A 19671-nucleotide genomic window follows, 5' to 3' on the forward strand; every position below is an offset into this window, starting at 1 on the left:
GTCAGGGATGCTACTCCCGGTATTTCCTGATTCCGAAGAAGGATGGCAGACTTCGTCCAATCCTGGATCTCAGGATCTTGAATCTCTATCTGAGGCAGGAGAAATTCAAGATGCTCACCCTTGCTCAGGTTCTTCAGGCGCTGCAAGAAGAAGACTGGATGGTGTCGCTCGACTTGCAGGATGCTTAATTTCATATCCCTATCCTGAAGTCGCACAGGAGGTATCTCCGTTTTACGGTGGGATCGCAGCACTACCAGTTTGCGGTCCTTCCGTTTGGTCTTACTACTGCACCTCGAGTCTTCACCAAGGTGATGGCAGTGGTGGCGGCGCATCTCAGGAGGTCAGGGATTCCAGTATTCCCTTATTTGGACGACTGGCTGATCAAGGCAGAGTCGTCAGAGAGAGTGCTCCATCATCTGCAAGAGACAACCCAGTTGTTGTACAGGTTGGGTTATTCGATAAATGTGCCCAAGTCTCACCTGGTGCCCTCCCAGCGCAACCTGTTCATAGGTGCCGTACTGGACACAACCGTATGTCGTGCATTCCCTCCCCCTCAAAGGATTCGCGACATTCGGGATATTATTCCTTTATTTTACAATGGAGCGGTCGTTCCAGTCCTGAAGGTCCTTCGCCTGCTCGGTCTGATGGCTTCATGCATTCTGTTGGTCAACCATGCACGCTGGCACATGAGGGCGCTCCAGTGGTGTCTCCGCAGGCAGTGGTATCAGCACAACGGAGATCTCAGGGAGTCAGTGAGGATCTCCAGAGAAGCTGCAGCGGATCTGTCTTAGTGGGGCGTGGAAGGCAACCTGTCTCAAGGAAAACCTTTCCAACTGCCTCCATCGGTGGCCACAGTGATAACGGATTCATCCACTCTCGGGTGGGGTGCTCATCTGGGGGATCTGGAGGTCAAGGGTCTTTGGTCTCCAGAGGAAAGGTTGCTTCACATCAACCTTCTAGAAGTGCGGGCGATACGTTTAGCGCTCAAGGCCTTCCTCCCTTCCCTTCGCGGTCAGTCGGTTCAAGTCCTGACGGACAACACGACCGCGATGTGGTATATCAACAAGCAGGGAGGAGTAGGGTCGCAGTGTCTCTGCAGAGAGGCCCTGCGTCTCTGGTCCTGGGTTCAGGACCATCAGATTTGTCTGATGACGAATCATCTGGCCGGTGTGTTGAACGTGCGTGCAGACAGTCTCAGTCGGCAGTTCTCTGCCGACCACGAGTGGAGGCTTCACCCGGAGGTGGTTCACGACATCTTTCAGATGTGGGGAACTCCTCGGGTGGACCTGTTCGCCACTTACGAGAATGCGCACTGCCTGTCGTTCTGCAGTCTCCAGTATCCGATGCTAGGAGCCTTGGGGGACGTGTTTCAGTTGAGTTGGAGAGGTCAACTCTTTTACGCGTTTCCTCCCATACCCTTGATTCCTCGGGTTCTGAGGAAGATTCGCCAAGACCAGGCCCAAGTTATATTGGTTGCCCCGGATTGGCCAAGAAGGGTGTGGTATACAGATCTTCTCCACCTCTCCTCTCACCCGCCGCTCCGTCTCCCTCTCAGGGCAGACCTCCTCTCTCAGATGGAGGGGCAGGTTCTACACCCCCACCTCCAGACATTGCACCTTCATGCCTGGAGATTGAACGGGGCAACCTGAATTCCTTTTCCCTCCCGCCTGACGCTGTGGATGTCATCTTGTCAGCCAGGCGTGACTCCACTAAGTCCATCTATTCTTATAGATGGTCGAAATTTGTCACGTGGTGTGGGGAAAGGTCTATTGACCCTTTGAAAGCCCAATTGTCTAATGTTCTCCAGTTTGCCCTTTCTCTGGCGCAGCAGGGGCTTGCGGTTGCCACGGTGAAGGGTTACCTTTCAGCGCTGTCGGCATTTCTCTGTTTGCCTGATCAGCCTTCTCTTTTTAAGTCTCCTGTGGTTTTAAGGTTTTTGAAGGGTCTCATTAATAAGTTCCCTCCTTCTCCTTTTATTGTGCCTCAGTGGGATTTAAATCTTGTATTGACCTTTTTGATGGGTGCTCCCTTTGAGCCTCTTCATAAATGTCCCATGAGGTTTCTTACCCTTAAGACAGTCTTCCTAGTTGCAATAACCTCGGCAAGGAGGGTTAGTGAGCTTCATGCTCTTAGTTCTAAGCCCCCATTCCTGACCATTCATGCTGAACGAATGGTTCTTAGGACCAGGGCTGCTTTTCTGCCTAAGGTGGTAACTCCCTTTCACCTGGGACAGTCCATTACCCTTCCTACCTTCTATCCTCCCCCTCACCCTTCCAAGGAGGAAGAGAGACTGCACCGTCTGGACCCTAAGAGGGCGGTGTCCTTTTACTTGGACAGATCCAAGGACTTTCGCTTGGAAGACCAGCTCTTCGTTGGATTTGCTGGCTGCAAGAAAGGAAGAGCGGTCCATAAGAGAACTTTATCGAGATGGATCGTCCTCTGCATAAAGATCTGCTACTCTTTGGCCGGTAAGGAACCACCAGAGGGTATAAGGGCTCATTCTACTAGAGCTAAGTCTTCATCCTCTGCATTGGCTAGAGGTGTACCTGTGGAGGACATTTGTAGGGCGGCAACTTGGTCTTCCCTCCCCATTTTCGCGAAGCATTACTGCTTGGATACCGAAGTGAGGAGGGACGGTCATTTTGCACGCTCTGTCCTTCAGGATTTCCTGGTCTAGAAGAGTGGACACCCTCCTCCGGGAGTGGGGACTGCTGTGGGACTCTATTCACAAGGTGAGGAATCCACACGGCAGATGTATCTATCAGAAGAACAAGTTACTTACCTTCGGTAACGCTTTTTCTGGTAGATACTATATCTGCCTGTGGATTCCTCACTGACCCACCCGCCTCCCCGTTCTCCACTCTTCTATGCCGGAGTTACTGTAATGTAATATATATATATTTCGTTGTCAAGGAAATGTTCCAATTGCTTTCCTGCTTTTGCTTAACACTGTGTGTTCTGCCTTGACTATTGTGTACTGTGTATACTATGTGCATTTCTACTGTCATTGGTCCGTCCGTGTGCCTCGATGGCACGGAAAAAAGGGCGGAACTGATGTCGTCACGCCGGCGTGGGCCTATTATAGGCGTCGGTGACGTCAGCGGAGTCGCGAGCGAGGTCGTGTCTCTATGACGTCAGGACTCCACGTCGGCGCGAGGCTACGAAAAAAAAGAATTTCCGAATGTTGCTGACACAAGGGGATATTCACAAGGTGAGGAATCCACAGGCAGATATAGTATCTACCAGAAAAAGCGTTACCGAAGGTAAGTAACTTGTTCGTTTGTGCTAAAGGTTTATCTAATTGTTGGGACACCTTGTGTTGTGGTACATTGCGATTACGACTACCATTGTTTGTTGGCTTAACCATGACTACGAGCTTACTAAATCCTTTACCCTCCATGGTAGGGGCTACAATACTAGGGCCTCTAGATAAATATTTCCTCAGGGCTACCCGTGAGATAGACAGAGAAATTGCCCTAGCTGAGAGACGTGCTGAGTGCCGGTTATCTATTGAACTTCTTAAACATCCCCAAGAGAAACGGTCGTCCTTGGGTTCCCCGGCACCGGCCCTTTCCCCAGTACATGCAATTGTCTCTGCCTTGGATGTTTGTCCTCCCCTGGATCAGCCACTGGCGGCTGCTTTGAGGTTTAACCCTAGCAGGTCGGAGCGTACGGTAGACGCTGTTCCACCTATTGAAGTTGACGCTTCGACCTCGAGGTCTAGTAACTCCCCTGCCCTTATGCCTGTTTCTAACACCTCTCCTAGTCACGGGGAACTCCCTCCTCCACCAGAGTTGGTATCGCGGGCAGTAGCTAGAGTGGTCCATATTAAAAGGAAAAGAATTGTTAGCCCGCGTAAAGGTTGTTATACCAAACCCCACAAGAAAATTAGGAAACTTGGCACTAGGGTGGTTGTGATCCCTAAGAGCCTTGGGGTGGGTGTAGGTAGCCCTCAGGGGGACACGGGGGGTGTGCCTTTCGGCGTGTTATCTTCAAATCCACGAGCTGATCTGACCATAGATTCTGCTGAGCCCACACCTCTCGGGATCCCCTAGATCGCCCAAATAGAGAAACTGATGAAATCTCTATTAATGCCGGTCTTAGAGAGAGTTAAAGGGCTGGCGGAGCGGTTGGACAGTTTTGAGGAAGCGACCCTGAACAACTACTTCTCCACTAAGTCTCAAACTACAGTCTAGAACTAGGGATGATGGCTCAGGGGGGGATTTGTTGCCCGGGCGACGTCTGTTACCCCAAAGGATCTACCAAAAGCAACTGAAACGGCCAAAGAGGTGGCAGCGGTAGATGCTCAGGCTGTACTTGCTGCCACCCCCAATGGGGGCGATCGGATCCCCAGGCTGGCCACAAAGAACATCATTAAACATCCGAATCCTCCAAGGGCTACCAATATCCATACCAAGAAGCCTGTGCGTTCCGAGGTTACTGGCAAAAAAGGCTCTGTTAATCCGAGGAATTCTGGCTCTGGCAAGGGACCTGAGCTAGCCCAACCTAGAAGAATTGGTGCCATTCCTCCTCCTGTTATCCAGCCCAATGTGTTACCTCCCAAAGAGGCCCCTAAAATACCACCCGTGAATTTACCCCCAGACTGTTACCCCTATGTTGCCATTCTTACAAATGTACCACCCTTGAAGGCTGACCAGCTAGAATCCTACCAAATGCTAAAAAATAAAACCATGCACTGGTTAAGGTCAAATAGACCCCTTCCTAGGGAACTAGATGGTCTGATCTTGGGTGTTAGAAGGGTAGGGTGGGTGGGTCATGGGCATAAGCAGTTTGAGGGTGACTGTGTGGTGGTCAACTTTAAGGATGTCAGGGTTGCCCAGACAATTTGCAATCAGTTTTCGGGGAATGGAGGTGCTGGCATTGGAGTAGTAGATTTGACCTACTTCTACCCGAGATCTGTTGGTAACCATTGTGGTATTAATTTGGATGGAAGTTGGAGGCGCAATTCCACCCTCCCCGGGAACGACTTCTTCCCTATGCCTTATCAGCCAGCTGCATGGCTGGGGTCATACCGGAGGATACCAGGGTATTGAAACAATACTTTCCCCGGGGTGGTTCCCTTGCCCCCGTGTCCGGGACTAATGTCGGAGCTTCATGTCTTAGATATCATCAATACCACCTCGATACCGTTTCCAGCTGTACGTAGTCCCCAAGTATTGAACTCTTATCTGGTTGTCGGGATCCAACAAGGAGTATAAGTGCACCTCGGATACCCCCTGAGAGGGAGGGGGTCCCCAGCCCCGTACCTTGCAGCGAGCTCGCTGTGGCGGATCCAGACATAAGGATTCTCAGCTGGAACGTCGCAGGTATCGTGAGGAAGTTGGCTGTACCCGAATGGAACACCTTTGTGGAAGGCTACTCCATTTGTATTTTTCAAGAAACTTGGAGTAGGGAGCCTTGTCACAGGGTAGGGTTTTCATCCTTTTTTATACCAGCAGTGTCACCCCTTTCGGGGAAGGGCCGCCCCTCAGGAGGCCTCCCCATATGGGTCGCCATTTCACTTGGCTGCCAAGTCACTCAGCAAGTGTCAAATTCACCAGATCTTCTGAGTATATCACTCAAGGGACCGAGGAGAGGGCTGACTTTGGACGTTTTCAATATCTACGCCAGGGGTACGAAGGGAGGTTCACACTCACCCATAGTATCAGAGTTGGAATTTTTACTTAGGCAGGGCACAAATAGTTCTCATGTCCTGGTTGCAGGGGACTAAAACTGTACGTTTGAGCCCCTGGGATTGGAGGACATCCTGGGGACTACTGATGAAGATATTAGGAGAGGAATACCAGTCCTAACTATACCTCCCATTAGGAGGTGGTCGCAAGTGGTGGTCCAAATTAACTCCTAAACATGGAATTTGGCCTTAGGGCTGTCAATGGAAGGTCGACGTCAGATCCATCTGAAGCCCATACTTACAACAGGGTGGACCATACGTCCAGGATAGATTATATCCTCCTTGACGTAAAACTCTGGAGCTTCGTGCAGGATATGGAGGTACTCTCTTCAGTTGAGTGTGATCATAATCCTCTTTCTCTTACCCTCCGTCCTCTGTGGGTTGGTAACCCGGGGGTGCTTACGTCCCACTTGGCGCCTGCCCATCAGGAAGTGTATCCTTCCAACTGTGGTAGACGTTTGAAATGGAGTAAGCTTATTATGGACGAAGAGAAAGTGTTAGCTATTGCGGCAATCTTAGATACTGTTCAGTCTAAATTGGAATTGATATTTCCCCAGTCTGAGGAAGTCTCAGTGCTTTTTTGTGATATTACCAAGGCCCTGAGTGACCTCTTCATTCTCCCAAGCAAGGCCCCTCGAAGTGGCAAGAGCAAAAACTTGTCGAATCCTCTGGGTTGGTACACCAAAAAATGCAGGGAGAAGAAAAATTCCCTGATTTGTGCGGTCAAAAGTAAATCTTTGACTGCCATAAGACTGGCAAGGAAAGAGTACTCCCAGACTACGTCTGCAGCTGAGAGAGAATGGGAGGATAGGTTCTGGGCGGATCTCATGAAAGCAAGCTCGGATAGGGATGCTAGAAGCTTCTGGAACCTTTTAAGATCTAGGGATAGGCCAGTTAGCACCTTGATAACGTGTAACATCCCTGCCCAGAACTGGTTCAACCACTTTGCGAACCTCTATTCCTCTACCGAGCCGACTTCCCACACCACCCTCTCTTTGGCTGTCTGTCTAGGGGGTTCTAAGTATGTTCCCTTTACTGCTAGAGAGGTGGAAGATGTAATTAAAACACTGGCACCTTTGAAAGCAGCAGGCCCTGATGGGTTACCGGGCGACTTATTACGGGCAAATCCCAAGGAGTGGGGGAAGTTACTTGCTTCTTTGTTAAACGCCATTAGTAAAGGTGCTCCCATACCTGAATCATGGAAGGGGGCAGAGGTTGTCCCGATTTTAAAAAAGGGGTGTCGGGACAACCCTGCCAACTACAGGCCAATAAGTCTCATTGACTCATCTCAAAAAGTGGCAGGGAAGGTGATTCTGGGAAGGGTGCTCCAGTGGGTGGACGACAACAACATCTTGTCGGACCTCCAAGCCGGTTTCCGCTCTGGTACTGGGACCATTGAACAGGCCTTCAGACTGGTTCTCTTATATTGGAAGGTGGTGGTGCTGGGCAAAGGCAGTCTGTATTTGGCCTTCATAGACCTTAAGACTGCCTTTGACCTGGTACCCAGGGAGAAGTTGTGGAAGGTTCTGGCAGAACTGGGGTTGCCTGCGCATATTCTTTCTCTTCTTATAAAACTACATGCAGGCAATTTTGCGCAGGTTTGCTGGGGCACGAAGGGTGAGAAAACCGACAGGATCCCTGTGGGAAGGGGCGTCCGCCAGGGATGTGTGTTAGCCCCCACCCTGTTCTCCGTCTATGTAAACGGTGTGGTTGAGCATTTGTTAAGAATCCCCTCTGACGCTCCATCCCTGGCGGGCAAACGTATCCCAACACTGCTTTTTGCAGAAGACACTCTTCTTATCTCAAAGTCTCCCATGGGTCTCCAGAGCCTCCTGAATAGTTTTCAGGAGTTTTGTTTGTTAAGGGGGTTGGTAATCAATACCGACAAAACCAAGTTCTTGAATATGAATCCCCCCAAGAAATTGGGGCGACCTCCGGCTCTGAATTCCGTCCCACTGGAAAGGGCATCCGAGTTTGACTACCTGGGTATCTGCCTTAATGATTCTCTTACCTGGAACCCGCATATTCAAAAAATGCTCCTCGGTCACAAAAGGGTGGGAGGTGCTTTACTTAAGGAACAACGCTCCTCCACAAGCAAACCTATAGCCCCAGTAGTGGAAATATATAAAGCCAGAGGGGTCAGCGCTGCCCTATATGGGGCGGAGCTGTGGGGTACCTGCAACCTGGATGTATTAGCAAAATCGGAGAGCAAATTTCTGAAAGACCTGATGCTCTCCCATGGAGTACACCTACTGTTCCAGTGCTACTGGATCTAGGGTGCAGACCAATCAAGGAACAAGCGCAACTCCGCCCCCTGCTTCTGTGGGGGAGGCTGTGGCGGGTGCCTGAACTAGCCCCTTATGCGGAAGCGCTATCAGAGATTATGGCCATGGTGGGCTGGTCCAGGATTAAATGGTTGAGGGATGTCAAATGGCTACTAGCGGAGATAGGGATAGGAGAGGTATGGGCATTGAGAACCGCCCCACCCAAAGCTATGATCAAGAAGCTGTACTGGAACTGGGTTTCCTCCAAACTACATTCAGATCCACGTCATTGTAACTCTACTGTAGCTTTTGTGAGGATCAAAGATGTGGTGGCTTACGAACCCTATCTAGACATCATTTCCATCCCCTTCGACCGTTCCCTGTATTTTAAGTTTAGAGTGGGGACTCTTCCAGTGGGTGAACTAGTTGCCCGCTGGAAATCGTCTTACCAATCTTCCCCGTTCTGCGCACGTTGCCCCACCCGAGTAGTCGGCAGCCCGCATTCTTTTTGAATGTCCGGATTACCGTGCACCCAGGAGCCGCTGGCTAAAACCCTTGTGTAGACTTTAAGGCACCCGCCAACACAGAGTGGCGCTGCGTATTTTAATGTCTGACACATCCACCTTGATCGTCTGTGCTGTGTCAAAATTCTTAAAGTGGTCATGGTTGATTCGTGCAAGAAGGCTTTCTTTGTCAATTTAATTCTGTTTTAACTATTTTAAATATCGTCCTTCAGTCCTATATTTTTTGTGTAAATAGAATGAGATTGTTATGAATGCTGTGTTTTATTTCTGTTGTACAAGCTTTTATGATATTTTTATATCGAAATAAAGCCTATCAATCAATCAATCAATCAATCAATTAAATGGGGGCCAGGTATGTCAGTACAGCTTCGGAACGTGACCTCGGTCGGGTCCGACATGAATTTTACTCTGATCCAGAAAAGCCTCTCAGAGAAGGGGCTCGAGCGTGAGGCAAAGACACAACGTACTCATGACGAGCAACAGACGGGTGGGCAGGGCCTAAGGGAGACATAGTGTGCACCAACCCCACTTCCAAGGAAGCCCGACAGAAAACTAATTACAATAGATCTCGCAATTGAGCAGCGCATGCACTGCAACACAGTCAAGACCTAAAAAGGGGGCAAAATAGTGGGGGGGCGAACTGCAACACAAGCCTAGTTCCCTACATATTCAAGTAGTAATTGTTGGCAAGACTTGCTCAACTAAGGACCATCATTTGGTGACCATCTCTTACAGTTGAGATTCCAGCTCTGGCTCGATATGCAAGGAACCTGGAAATAATTTTTTACAGGATTTTTCTGTTCATCCAGCGCATTGGCTGTAGGTACTCTGCTCATTGTTCTTTCACTTTTTGCTGAACGCCATAAAAGTATTTAAAGTTATCATTTCTGCTCGCCTACATTATGGCACAAGGACTTATCCAGTGCTACCTAAATATATGATTTGTAGGCTTCGGTGAATACATAACACTGCAGTGAGACTGGTCTTAGGACTGCCACTCTGAAAATCTTTCCGATAACTGGTAAATTTGTTTTGGTTCTCTGATTTTTCTGAAGCCTTTATACTTGCCATAAGGCCTGTTCACAGATGGGGGGTTGTTTTCATAAGCCAGTGTAATCATTCATGTGCACCAACCACCACCCCCAATTACCGCTACAGCTAACCCTCAACTAAGTCCCCACCACCCCACCTTCCAATCTTTTCATTCTATTTTATGTTTACTCTACCTAAGAGGAGAACGGGTAGGATATGAAACCTTTTTTTATCTCACCCATAGACAAAAATCACTTCACTTACATATCTGTAGCCCTGAAAACCTTGCTTTTTGTTCGGTAATTAAAACATTCCTGTGTAAATCTGTCACTTCATGAATATATATTACTACTTTTCTCTGCTCCTTGGTTAGGTACATTTTGATTGTGTCGGCATACCTTTCACGGTCGCTGTTGCATGCAAGAACGCTTGCAAGAATGATGCAATTGGCAGGTTCTGATACTATTGGTTATTTATTTAATCTTTTTTTAAATGTTTTTGTTCTTTTTTGGAGAAGAATATATATAAAATAAATTCATTTTACTTGTAACTTGTTGGTGGTTGCGAGGTGAGATTAGCGAGAGTAACACGTTGTAATATGACCATTTGTACTCGTTATTTTCATTGTTTTTAGGATGAGCAGGACACATTGTGGCCTAAAAGATCCAACTGTGCCAAATCCTTTCCTTCCATTCCTTCTCCAGAAGAACTTCCAACATATTTCCTACCTCCGGAAAACAGAGGGCTTGGGTGAGTAACTCTTGTGGGGGTTAAGGGATGAATGTAATGGATGTGTGTCTACCTCTCTAGTTATTTTCTACTTCCCCCCCTTTAGCTTTTTCCTTATGATCGAGTCATTGTATGCTTTTTTTCTCTTTTTATGCAACTTTTCTATATTCAGATTTTATCTTTTCTTTCTTGCCAGTTCTCAACCATTCAAATGGTTGAGAGTAATTTTTGTGCTGTTTAAAATATTTCAGTTCTCCTTTGCTTTGTGTTTCCCGACTGCACTCCTCTTGACTTTTTTCCCCATCCCCTCCCTCCTTTGGTGCCTCAAAAGTCCTGTAAACGAGGTTGTTAATCCCATAGCTGTTTGGCCTTTTGCCCTCTGTGACCTTTTTTGGCTATTTAGTGTAGTTTGCACTTTAGGGCTCCATAACTTTTTTTCCACATAAGTTATCCATGCCAAATTGATGTCTCCTCCCCCAACATCCTGGGAATTCTGAAGGTACCCAGGGTTTGTGGATTTCCCTGTAGTGGACTGAGAAATCTCCAGGATTATGGCTACATTTTGTTTTTTGGGGGAAGAATGGGAAAAAAGAGCTACAGAAGGAAGTGTCTAGTTTTCTTATGCTGCAAATGACATCAACAAAAGGTTTATCGTGCTTGCTACAATCACCATCTTCCCAGCTTTCAGGAATAGTCAGAGTTGATTCAGGAAACTTAATTTTTTAACACAGTTTTGACATTTTACTGGAAGATAGCCCGCACTTCGTATTTTTTGTGCTTGCAGCCTTCTGCCAGTTTGTGGTTGAAACGGGTATGAAACCCATGATGGATCCCAGAAAGCCATACATTTCTGGAAACTAGATAAAATTCTGAATTCAGCAAGGGGTCATATGTGTAGATCCTTTAAGGTTTTCGTATAAAATTAACAGTTGAAATAAAATAACATTTAAAATTGAGTTGAAAAAAAACAGTAATTTTGTCTGTTTTCATGTGTAACTTGTTCTTACTATGGCAGATTTTCCAAAGCAATATTCTGTTAAATCCGCTGAACCCTTCCTCGTGTGGGGATGTATAGCGCTTGTAGTTCTCTAAGAATCTGAGGTACCCAGAGCCTACAGCTGAGCTGCACCTTGTAGTGGTTTTTTAGGTTTCGCCTTGGCGTTGCAACTGCGTAGCAGTTGCTCCGCCCAAGGGCGAAATCTAATGTTATCTCAATATTGAGGATTGAAACCGCCCCTTCTTCCATTGGCTAGCTCCATAAATGGAGGCTAGCCATTGGGAGACAGAGGCTGTCAATCACGCTTTCCCCTGAAAACGCGATTCGGGGGCGTTTCTCTGACTTTTTTAAGCCCCGCCCCTTTGTCCTGGGCCGCGCTGTGATTGGCTGCCGGCCCGGGACACCCCCGTGACGTCATTCCCCGGGCCGCGCTGTGATTGGCTGGCCGGCCCGGGACCTGACTTGTTTCTTTGTGTTTTGAGTCTCGGCATGTCCTAGGTGAGGCACTTGTTCCAGCCTGTTGCGTAGTCTGAAGACATCGCACGTGCGTCGGTCCGAGTGTCTCTTAGGCTGACTGAAGATGAGGCGTCTGGTTAGCGAGGCTCTGAGGGAGCGAGTTGCAGAAGAGTCCTCGGAAGAAGTAACGCGAGGCGCTTTCAGCACCGCGAGACACCGAGCGGCGCTCCGCTGGCACCTCGACGGCAGAGCGAGAGCGAAGGACCGAGGCTGTGGATCAGTGTTTTCTGACAGAAACGAGACGCCGCGCTCGCTAACGGAGAATGGGGTGGATACCGTGGATTCGCGTTACCGAACGCCGAATGAGGACTCTCGAGTACTTAACGTTTTGGACTCGATTCATTCAGGTGGGATGCTCGTCTCCTGGCAGGGCTGACGCAGCCTTTCTTCCTTCCAGGATCAGACCGCGATCGCAATTGAGAGTGAAACTCGAGTATGTTTATCAGGCGCATGTGGACTAACTAGTTGGTGTGCTTGTTACGGAATTGGTATTTCTGAGAATCGCTCCTTTTGTTGAACTTAATGTGTATGCATTTCTTCGTGCTTCCAACTTGCTCCCTCTGTCGGAAGACCCAACGACCATGAGCATGCGAACGGGCTTTACTACGCCAAAATTGTACAGTTTATAGGATGTCGGCGAGTAGAATTTAGAAGCCCAGTCGGGTCCATAATAAGTCCTTCACCAACCATATCATTTCACACAGAGTGGCACGAGTAAAGAAGCCGGGAGAGATATGTGTTATCGGACAGAAACACTGGATCACTAAAACAATGTTCGGGTTTTTATCTGAAGCGCGGGTCGCGGAGTTTGTTTTACGGCTCTGCTCTGGAAAATATGCCATGGTACAGATAGCTTGGTGAACTGCGCTTATCCCTGCGTTCGTCTTCCAACTACCAGTTCTCAGCCTAAATATCCATTTCAAGCACGCCTCTGACGATTGCATGAGTGTCGGTATAGTTGAAGTGATTCTGCAGAGGAGCCAGAAAATGCCTAGCACAGGATTCTTTTTAGTTAGCGCTTGTATCTGTTCTTTGCATGCTTGATGCAGTTTCAAGGGAAGTTTTCCCCAAAGGTGATCAAGGAAACATTAGCTCAATTTATTTGCAGAAGTACATGTTATGTGCAATACAAAGTCTTGATTTCATGGACTTATTTCTCGCTAGTCTCATTTGTTACTTGCATATCTGGGAACTACAGAGCATCTTCTGTTTGCTCAAAAAGCACGACTCTACTTTTCCGCCACATGTTTTGGGTAGGAGACCTTTTTTCTTCTGTAAAGGTCTGGTTTATTAACGCATGGTAGAAACTCGTAATCTCTAGAGCAGTTAAATAGGCATGCTTACGTGCACTTTGCAAATAGGTGGCAGCTACAGGAAGGATCCTGCAGTTATAAATGTAAGATATTCATACTAACTCCATTCCTCTGCTTTTGATCGACTTCACGTAATTGGGGCTGTCCTTTGCTAAAAGAAAAGAATGTCTAAGTCCCCCAGTTAAACTTTAAAACCTTTTCAGAAATGTAGATGTGCTATTAAAAAAAAAAAAAAAACACAAACAATCCAGCATCACTACACAGCTACCAGCAGCATCATAGCCATTCAGTTTTCTCATCTGTGATTGAGCCAATTCGGGGAGGGGTGCATTGTGTTGGGCACTATTAATAAGCAAGAACAACCTTCTTTGGAAAAAAAAGTGTACACCTATGAATAATCCAAATGTTCTTAACAGAAAGGGCTCCGGCATATTTTATTCATGGCTGGTTTTGTAAGAGGCTTATAACTCTTCCTCGCTCCTGGCGAAGGAGACCGGCGCCTTCTTTCTGCCTCTAAACTCAAGCTGATTGCATGAGGCCTCGTTCATTTACCATAAATATGTTCTATGAAAGACACACCTGGTAACACAGAGACATCATATTAACATGACTCTGTGAATGATCACTCAGAAAAACGAATAAAGGCAGAATATGACCATGAAAACATGATTCAAAAAATAAAAAAAATGACAACACTTTTCTATCTCATCCCATACAATAAATTGACAAGCAAACCAGTGGTATTAACAGTTCTCCATCACTATTGCTGCTTTTGTGCTTTTCGAAGGGGGTGTAGGCCAGCACTTCCACCTCAACTGCTCCTTTTGGAAGGTTCATGTGATTTCAGTATGTGTCTAGTTACCCTAACGGAAACGCTGAGATTTTATATTTTGTGTATTTACACATTTTTTGTATTTAGATGTATGAATATAATAAGGACCATATGGACATCCATAGGGAATAGGGAATACTAATCGCTTGTGTGCCTTTCCAGTATTTTTTTAAGTGCCCGGCACTACCAGAAGGTATATAAGACCTTTCTATTTCATCTTGACATCCTAAGCTTAAAGGAGGTTCGTCCTTACCTCTGTTGCCTGCTTGTGACCCGGTTTTGTGTGTGCCTCTGTTGCCTGCTTGTGACCCGGTTTTGTGTGTGTGTGTGTGTGGGTGCAAATGCAATAGGTGTCGCATTTGCGAGCGATTAGGCTATTGGTTTTGTAAATGACAATGTCATTTATTTATGTTGTCAAAGCCAACACATAAATAAAAATGTTGTCATTTACAATGCCAATAGCTCTAACTTTTCCAAAGGCGAAACCGTTGCATTGTAAATGCTTGTTATCGTATACAGCCTATAGAGCAATTCATATAGTAAATTATAAATAATAGAGAAAGGGTATTAAGGAAAACTCTGTATGCCTGAAATGTATACCAGATACTGAGTTTAATTAAGAGCAGTGCTTCTTTGTACCTCTCTGGCATGTGTTTCGGAAGGAATTTTGTAAAATGACTTCTGTGTTACACACTTGCTTACATTTGAAAGGCACACACGTAGAGATATTCAATTGGTAATAAGAAATGTACTACTATTCTGTATTTACTCCGAGTCTCTCGATAAAAATGGCATCACACGTGTGTGGCTGGATTTTGCGCATGCAACACAAAACGCCCCAAAATGTGACCCAGGAGACATCATATTTTACCCAGCAGAATGCATATTTTTTTACAAGGTGGCTAGCTGTGGATTTTTGGCCCCATCTCAGTCAAACCATCACATTTTTGAAAACTAAACACCCAGGGGAGTCCAGGGCGGGGTGACTTGCATTGCTCTCACCAGGTTTTTTTACCCAGAATCCCATGCAAACCTCAAACTTTGCCTAAAACACATTTACCTTGCATTTCTGTAAGGAAAAGTCCTGTAATCTGCAGGCAGCATAACATTTCCACCACCCAGCGTTCCCCTAAATTTGCTGAGAAAAATGATGCCTCATTTGTGTGGCAGGGCCCAGTGCCTGCGACAGATATGCTCATGCAGATATGTCCTTACATGTAATATAAGGCACCCTGCCTTCGGGCTGTAAGGCCTGCTGTAGTGGTGACTTACAGATATTACATGCAGTGTTAGGGGACAGAGCACACAGGGATGTGTGTCATGTCATGTTTTCAGTTTTGTCTGCACCAAAACACGCAGCATGCAATGGGAGTCTTGTATGAGTTTGGTGAGGGGTCCATTAGAGTGGCACAATTGGTGCTGCAGCCCTTGGTGACCCTCTTTAGTATCTCATACCCTAGGTACCAGGGGTACCATTTGCTAGGGACTTACATTGAGTGCTAAAGGTATTGCCAATTGGGGAAAGAATTGTGCACTTTTTGGGAAAGTGATCTGGCACTGGCGACCTGATCTGAAAGAGACGCATAGTGATAGATTCCGTACCTTAGTATTGCCCCCTGGCGTCAGACTGGATCCAGAAAGTTTTTTCATGAGCAGTACCCCTGCGCGTCGGTAGGCGTCGTTGTGCGGCTCCGTGTGCATCGTTGGCGCCGGGATGATAACGTTGGAGCGACACCCCCATGCGCGCTGACGTCATTTATTTCTTTTTCCGCGCCAACAAGAGCAAATCTGGGAAGAGCAAGTACCCCCAGTCACTTTATGACTGAGATTTTTGAGGCCTTTTACCTCATCTTTTCGAGTCGATCGACTCCTGGTGTCGTAGGGATGCCCGGGTTTAAGAACTGTGGAGACAGTCACCACATGATGTCGGTGACGGATCCATACTGTGTGGGTCTCTACTGTCTGGGGCGTGACCACGACCCCAAGCCGTGCCCGACTACCGATTTGGCCCAGATCTTTGGACTGGGGTGAATGTGTGACATTGATCCACATTCTGTCCATCATTGTTGTGTTTGCGACTACCGGGCCATGGCGCCGAAGAGTTTGCTGGAGCGGTCCCAAAATTTGCTTGAAGTCTGGCAGTCGGCTCCACGCCGTTTGAGGTCCCGGTCCCGTAGGAGGTCGAGGGACCGGTCGCAGAGTCGTCACCAACATTCTTCTGGAACTAAGTCTTCGCTCTTGGGGTCGAATCATTCCAAGAAGAAGTCGAAGAAGCATTGTCGCTCTTCGACTTCCCCTTGCGGCTGAGGGTGCGGTCTTTCCCAGGCGATTGCGGCCGGGAGAGACGCAGCAAAGTTCACCATACGTTGTGGGCTGGATACCGCCGACTCACTGGGCAGGTCGATTTCCACGATGGTGGCACTTCGGCCCTGGTTGAGGACAACTGGCTTTTCAGGGGATGTCTAGAGCACTCTTTTGGACATGCCCTTTGATGGCATTCGCCTTTTTTGGTAATAAGGCAGATCGCGCATTGGATCGCTTCAAGGACTTCCGGGCTAAGGCCAAGTCCCTGGGCATGTCGGCCGCCCGACTTCCTCTGCCTTCTGCGGCCATGGAAGGGGCGCCCCACAGCGTTTGCAGAGCCACAGACCACAGCAACAACCTCAGCGTGGTCGCAAACGTGGGAACCAGCGAGGCGGTTCAGGGGGCCAGCGGGCCGGTCAGTCCACCTCCAACCCCGCAGCATACGATTTGAAGACCTCCTAGTCCTACCTTTCAGGCCCATCAGACGTCAGTGGGTGGACGAATACGCCATCATCTCCATCACTGGCGCAACATCACTTCGGACAAGTGGGTGCTGCAAATTGTCCAAAGGGGCTACTCTCTCCTCTTCGAGACATCGTATTTCCAATGTACCCGACTTACCACTCCACTGTCACGGGTGCCTATGATCACAATGGATCAGGGAGCTAGCTGTGAAAATAAGTAAGCAAAACAAAAAATACCATATACAGTTGAATAATGTCTTTGTACTCGTAAATAACCACAAACTCGGGACGTTTTTAAGACCTTTATCTAATCATCATTATCTTCTAGTGTCATGAGCCAAAGGTTAACCCCAATCAAACTATCTATCATGAGAATCATAACAATTGTATAACTATGTATGAGAGTAAGAAACATTTAGAATCATGAAAATAAAGGAAGGGAAAATAAGGAACACGCTATTTTAGATAAACAGAACTTCACAACAGCACTACCACCGCATGTCAGGGGGTCACTTGGCGCTTCCCCAGCAGGATGGTGCGGCGCTCTTGGCCAAGGGGGCCATCTAGCAGCTTCTGACGCCAGTAGTAGGTCGTGGTTCTTATCCCCACTACTTTCTGGTTCCAAAGAAGGACAAGGGCCTGCCTCCTACCTTAGACCTTCGGAACGTCAACGCTTCCTCCGGAAGGAGAAGTTCAAGATGCTCACACTTGCTCAGGTCTTGTCTGCCCTAGACCCGCAAGACTGGATGGTGGCGTTGGACTTGTAGGACGCCTATTTCCATATCCCCGTCCTGCCTGCCCACAGATGCTACCTGCGATTCACAGTAGGCCACGAGCATTTTCAGTTCACCGTGCTCCCCTTTGGCCTTCCCAGCGCCCCTCGGTTGTTCACGAAAGTGACGGCGGTGGTCGCAGTTCATCTGCGTAGAGCAGGGGTTTCAGTCTTCCCCAATCTCGACGACTGGCTGTTTTTTAAATTTTTTTTATTTTATAAAGTTTTATATAGCGCGAACAAGATCCCGAAGGATATCAGAGCGCTTTACAATAAGTTGGAGGGGAAAAAAATGAAGTATACACCGCTATTGTGAAAATAAAGAAATAAATAAAACAATGCTAAACAGTAAATAATGGTACACATGTAAGGTATAATAAAATGCAGATGATCCGATCAGTAACTATTAGTTGTGAAGGCGGCCTTGCCCCAGGCAGTTGTCTCGCACCTCCAGACTATGGCCGACCTCCTGCATTCGTTGGGGTTCTCCATCAATGTGCCAAAGTCGCACCTGATTCTCTCTCAGAAGCTCCTATTCAACGGAGCGGTTCTGGACTCTGCGCAGTTTCGGGTTTATCCCCCCGAGCAGCGCGTCCGGGACATTCAGGCTATGATTCAGATATTTCAGCCTCTATCCTGGGTTTCGGTCAGGATGACGCTTCGCCTGGTGGGTCTGATGGCCTCCCTCATCCTGCTGGTGGATCATGCCAGAAGGCATATGTGGGCTCTGCAGTGGGACCTGAAGTTCCAGTGGGCACAGCACCTGAGCAACCTGTCCGATCACGTCCAGTTCTCGGAGGGTACTGCAAGGCAGTTGCAGTGGTGGCTCACGAATCTCGATTGGGTCAATGTCAGATCCCTCTCCCTTCCCCAACCGGAATATACAGCTGTGACGGACGCGTTCCTTCAGGGATGGGGCAACCACATTGGGGATGCAGAGATCAGAGGCCTCTGGTCTCCGGCAGAGTCCCTGCTCCACATCAACCTTCTGGAGCTTTATCCTTGTGGCTCCGGACTGGGCTCGAAGAGTATGGTATCCCAAGCAACTCATTATGAGCACCGATCCCCTGATCCGTCTGCCTCTTTGGGAGGATCTTCTGTCGCAGCAGCAGAGGATGGTTCTCTACTCGTACCTGTCCAGTTTCCACCGCCTTGCGTGGAGATTGAGTGGCGGCGGTTGACGTCTTTCGACCTGACTCCTGAAGTCTGTAATGTTATCTTGGCAGCCAGGCGTCCCTCCACTAAGACGATATACGCCTGCAGGTTGAATAAGTCTGTGGCATGGTGCACGGCAAAGGCTGTGGAACCCCTTTCTGCCCCTCTTTCAAAGTTTCTTCTTTTTCTTCTCTCTTTGGCCCAGCAGGGCTCTACTCTTGGCACTATCAAAGGCTATCTCTCAGCCATTTCCGCCTTTCTAAGGCTTCCAGATCAGCCTTCCCTTTTCAAGTCCCCTGTTTTAAATAGATTTTTTAAAGGAATCACGCACATGTTTTCTCCTGTTCCTTTTGTGATGCCTCAGTGGGACTTGTATCTCGTTCTTACTTTTCTGATGTGTGCTCCCTTTGAGCCACTTCACAATTGCCCTCTTTGTCTCCTCACTCTAAAGACTGCTTTCCTGGTTGCAGCACCTCTTCCAGAAGGGTGAGTGAGCTCCAGACTCTCTCTTCTAAGCCTCCTTTTCTCTCTGTCCATCCAGACAAAGTTGTTCTAAGGACTCGTCCTTCTTTTCTGCCAAAGGTTGTTACTGCCTGTTAGAAAGGCGATCCCGGGGGAGGCAGAAGATGTCTGACTGACCACCCCTAGGTCCACCCCTCCGTCGAGAAGTAGCCGAGCGTTATCCAGAGGCCTCCTGGGTGAGGGTCCTCTCCTAGGATCGTACAGCAGGGTAACCACCACACTACAAACGGACACCACACAAGAGGTTAAGTTCTTAGGCTTTATCAAGAATAAAGGTTGCTGGGTCTCAGCGGTATATACAGGCAGATCGAGGGATCTGTAGAGTCTCGTAAAAGGGACAGGGTAGCGGGACAGTCTCGGTATGGATACAGGAAGGGATACCCTGCGCACAGCTCTCAATCTTCGAGCCGGGGGTTCCGAGAGGTCGAGCCGCGGCAGCGCCAGCAGGACTCGCCAGGTGGTCTTAACGGAGGGGAGGCAGCGGCAGTGCCAGCAGGCCCTCAAGATGGTTCAGCCGCGGCAGCGCCAGCAGGCTCTCAAGATGGTTCAGCCGCG

General features: G+C 48.1%; 1 protein-coding gene across 2 annotated transcripts in view; it reads left to right on the forward strand.

Moving 5' to 3' along the window:
* TTC17 (tetratricopeptide repeat domain 17) overlaps positions 1-19671 on the forward strand; it is a 516894-nt gene that overhangs the window by 211049 nt on the left and 286174 nt on the right. For both annotated transcript variants that reach the window (XR_013609678.1, XM_078684342.1), the window contains exon 12: positions 10147-10262. Coding sequence is in view for 1 of the 2 variants with exons in the window: in XM_078684342.1 (XP_078540468.1) it covers positions 10147-10262 (116 nt within the window). In the remaining variant the exon portion in view is untranslated. The remainder of the gene's footprint in view (positions 1-10146; positions 10263-19671) is intronic.

The sequence above is a fragment of the Lissotriton helveticus genome, chromosome 3_2, assembly GCF_964261635.1.
Source record: "Lissotriton helveticus chromosome 3_2, aLisHel1.1, whole genome shotgun sequence".
In the NCBI taxonomy this organism is placed as follows: domain Eukaryota; kingdom Metazoa; phylum Chordata; class Amphibia; order Caudata; family Salamandridae; genus Lissotriton; species Lissotriton helveticus.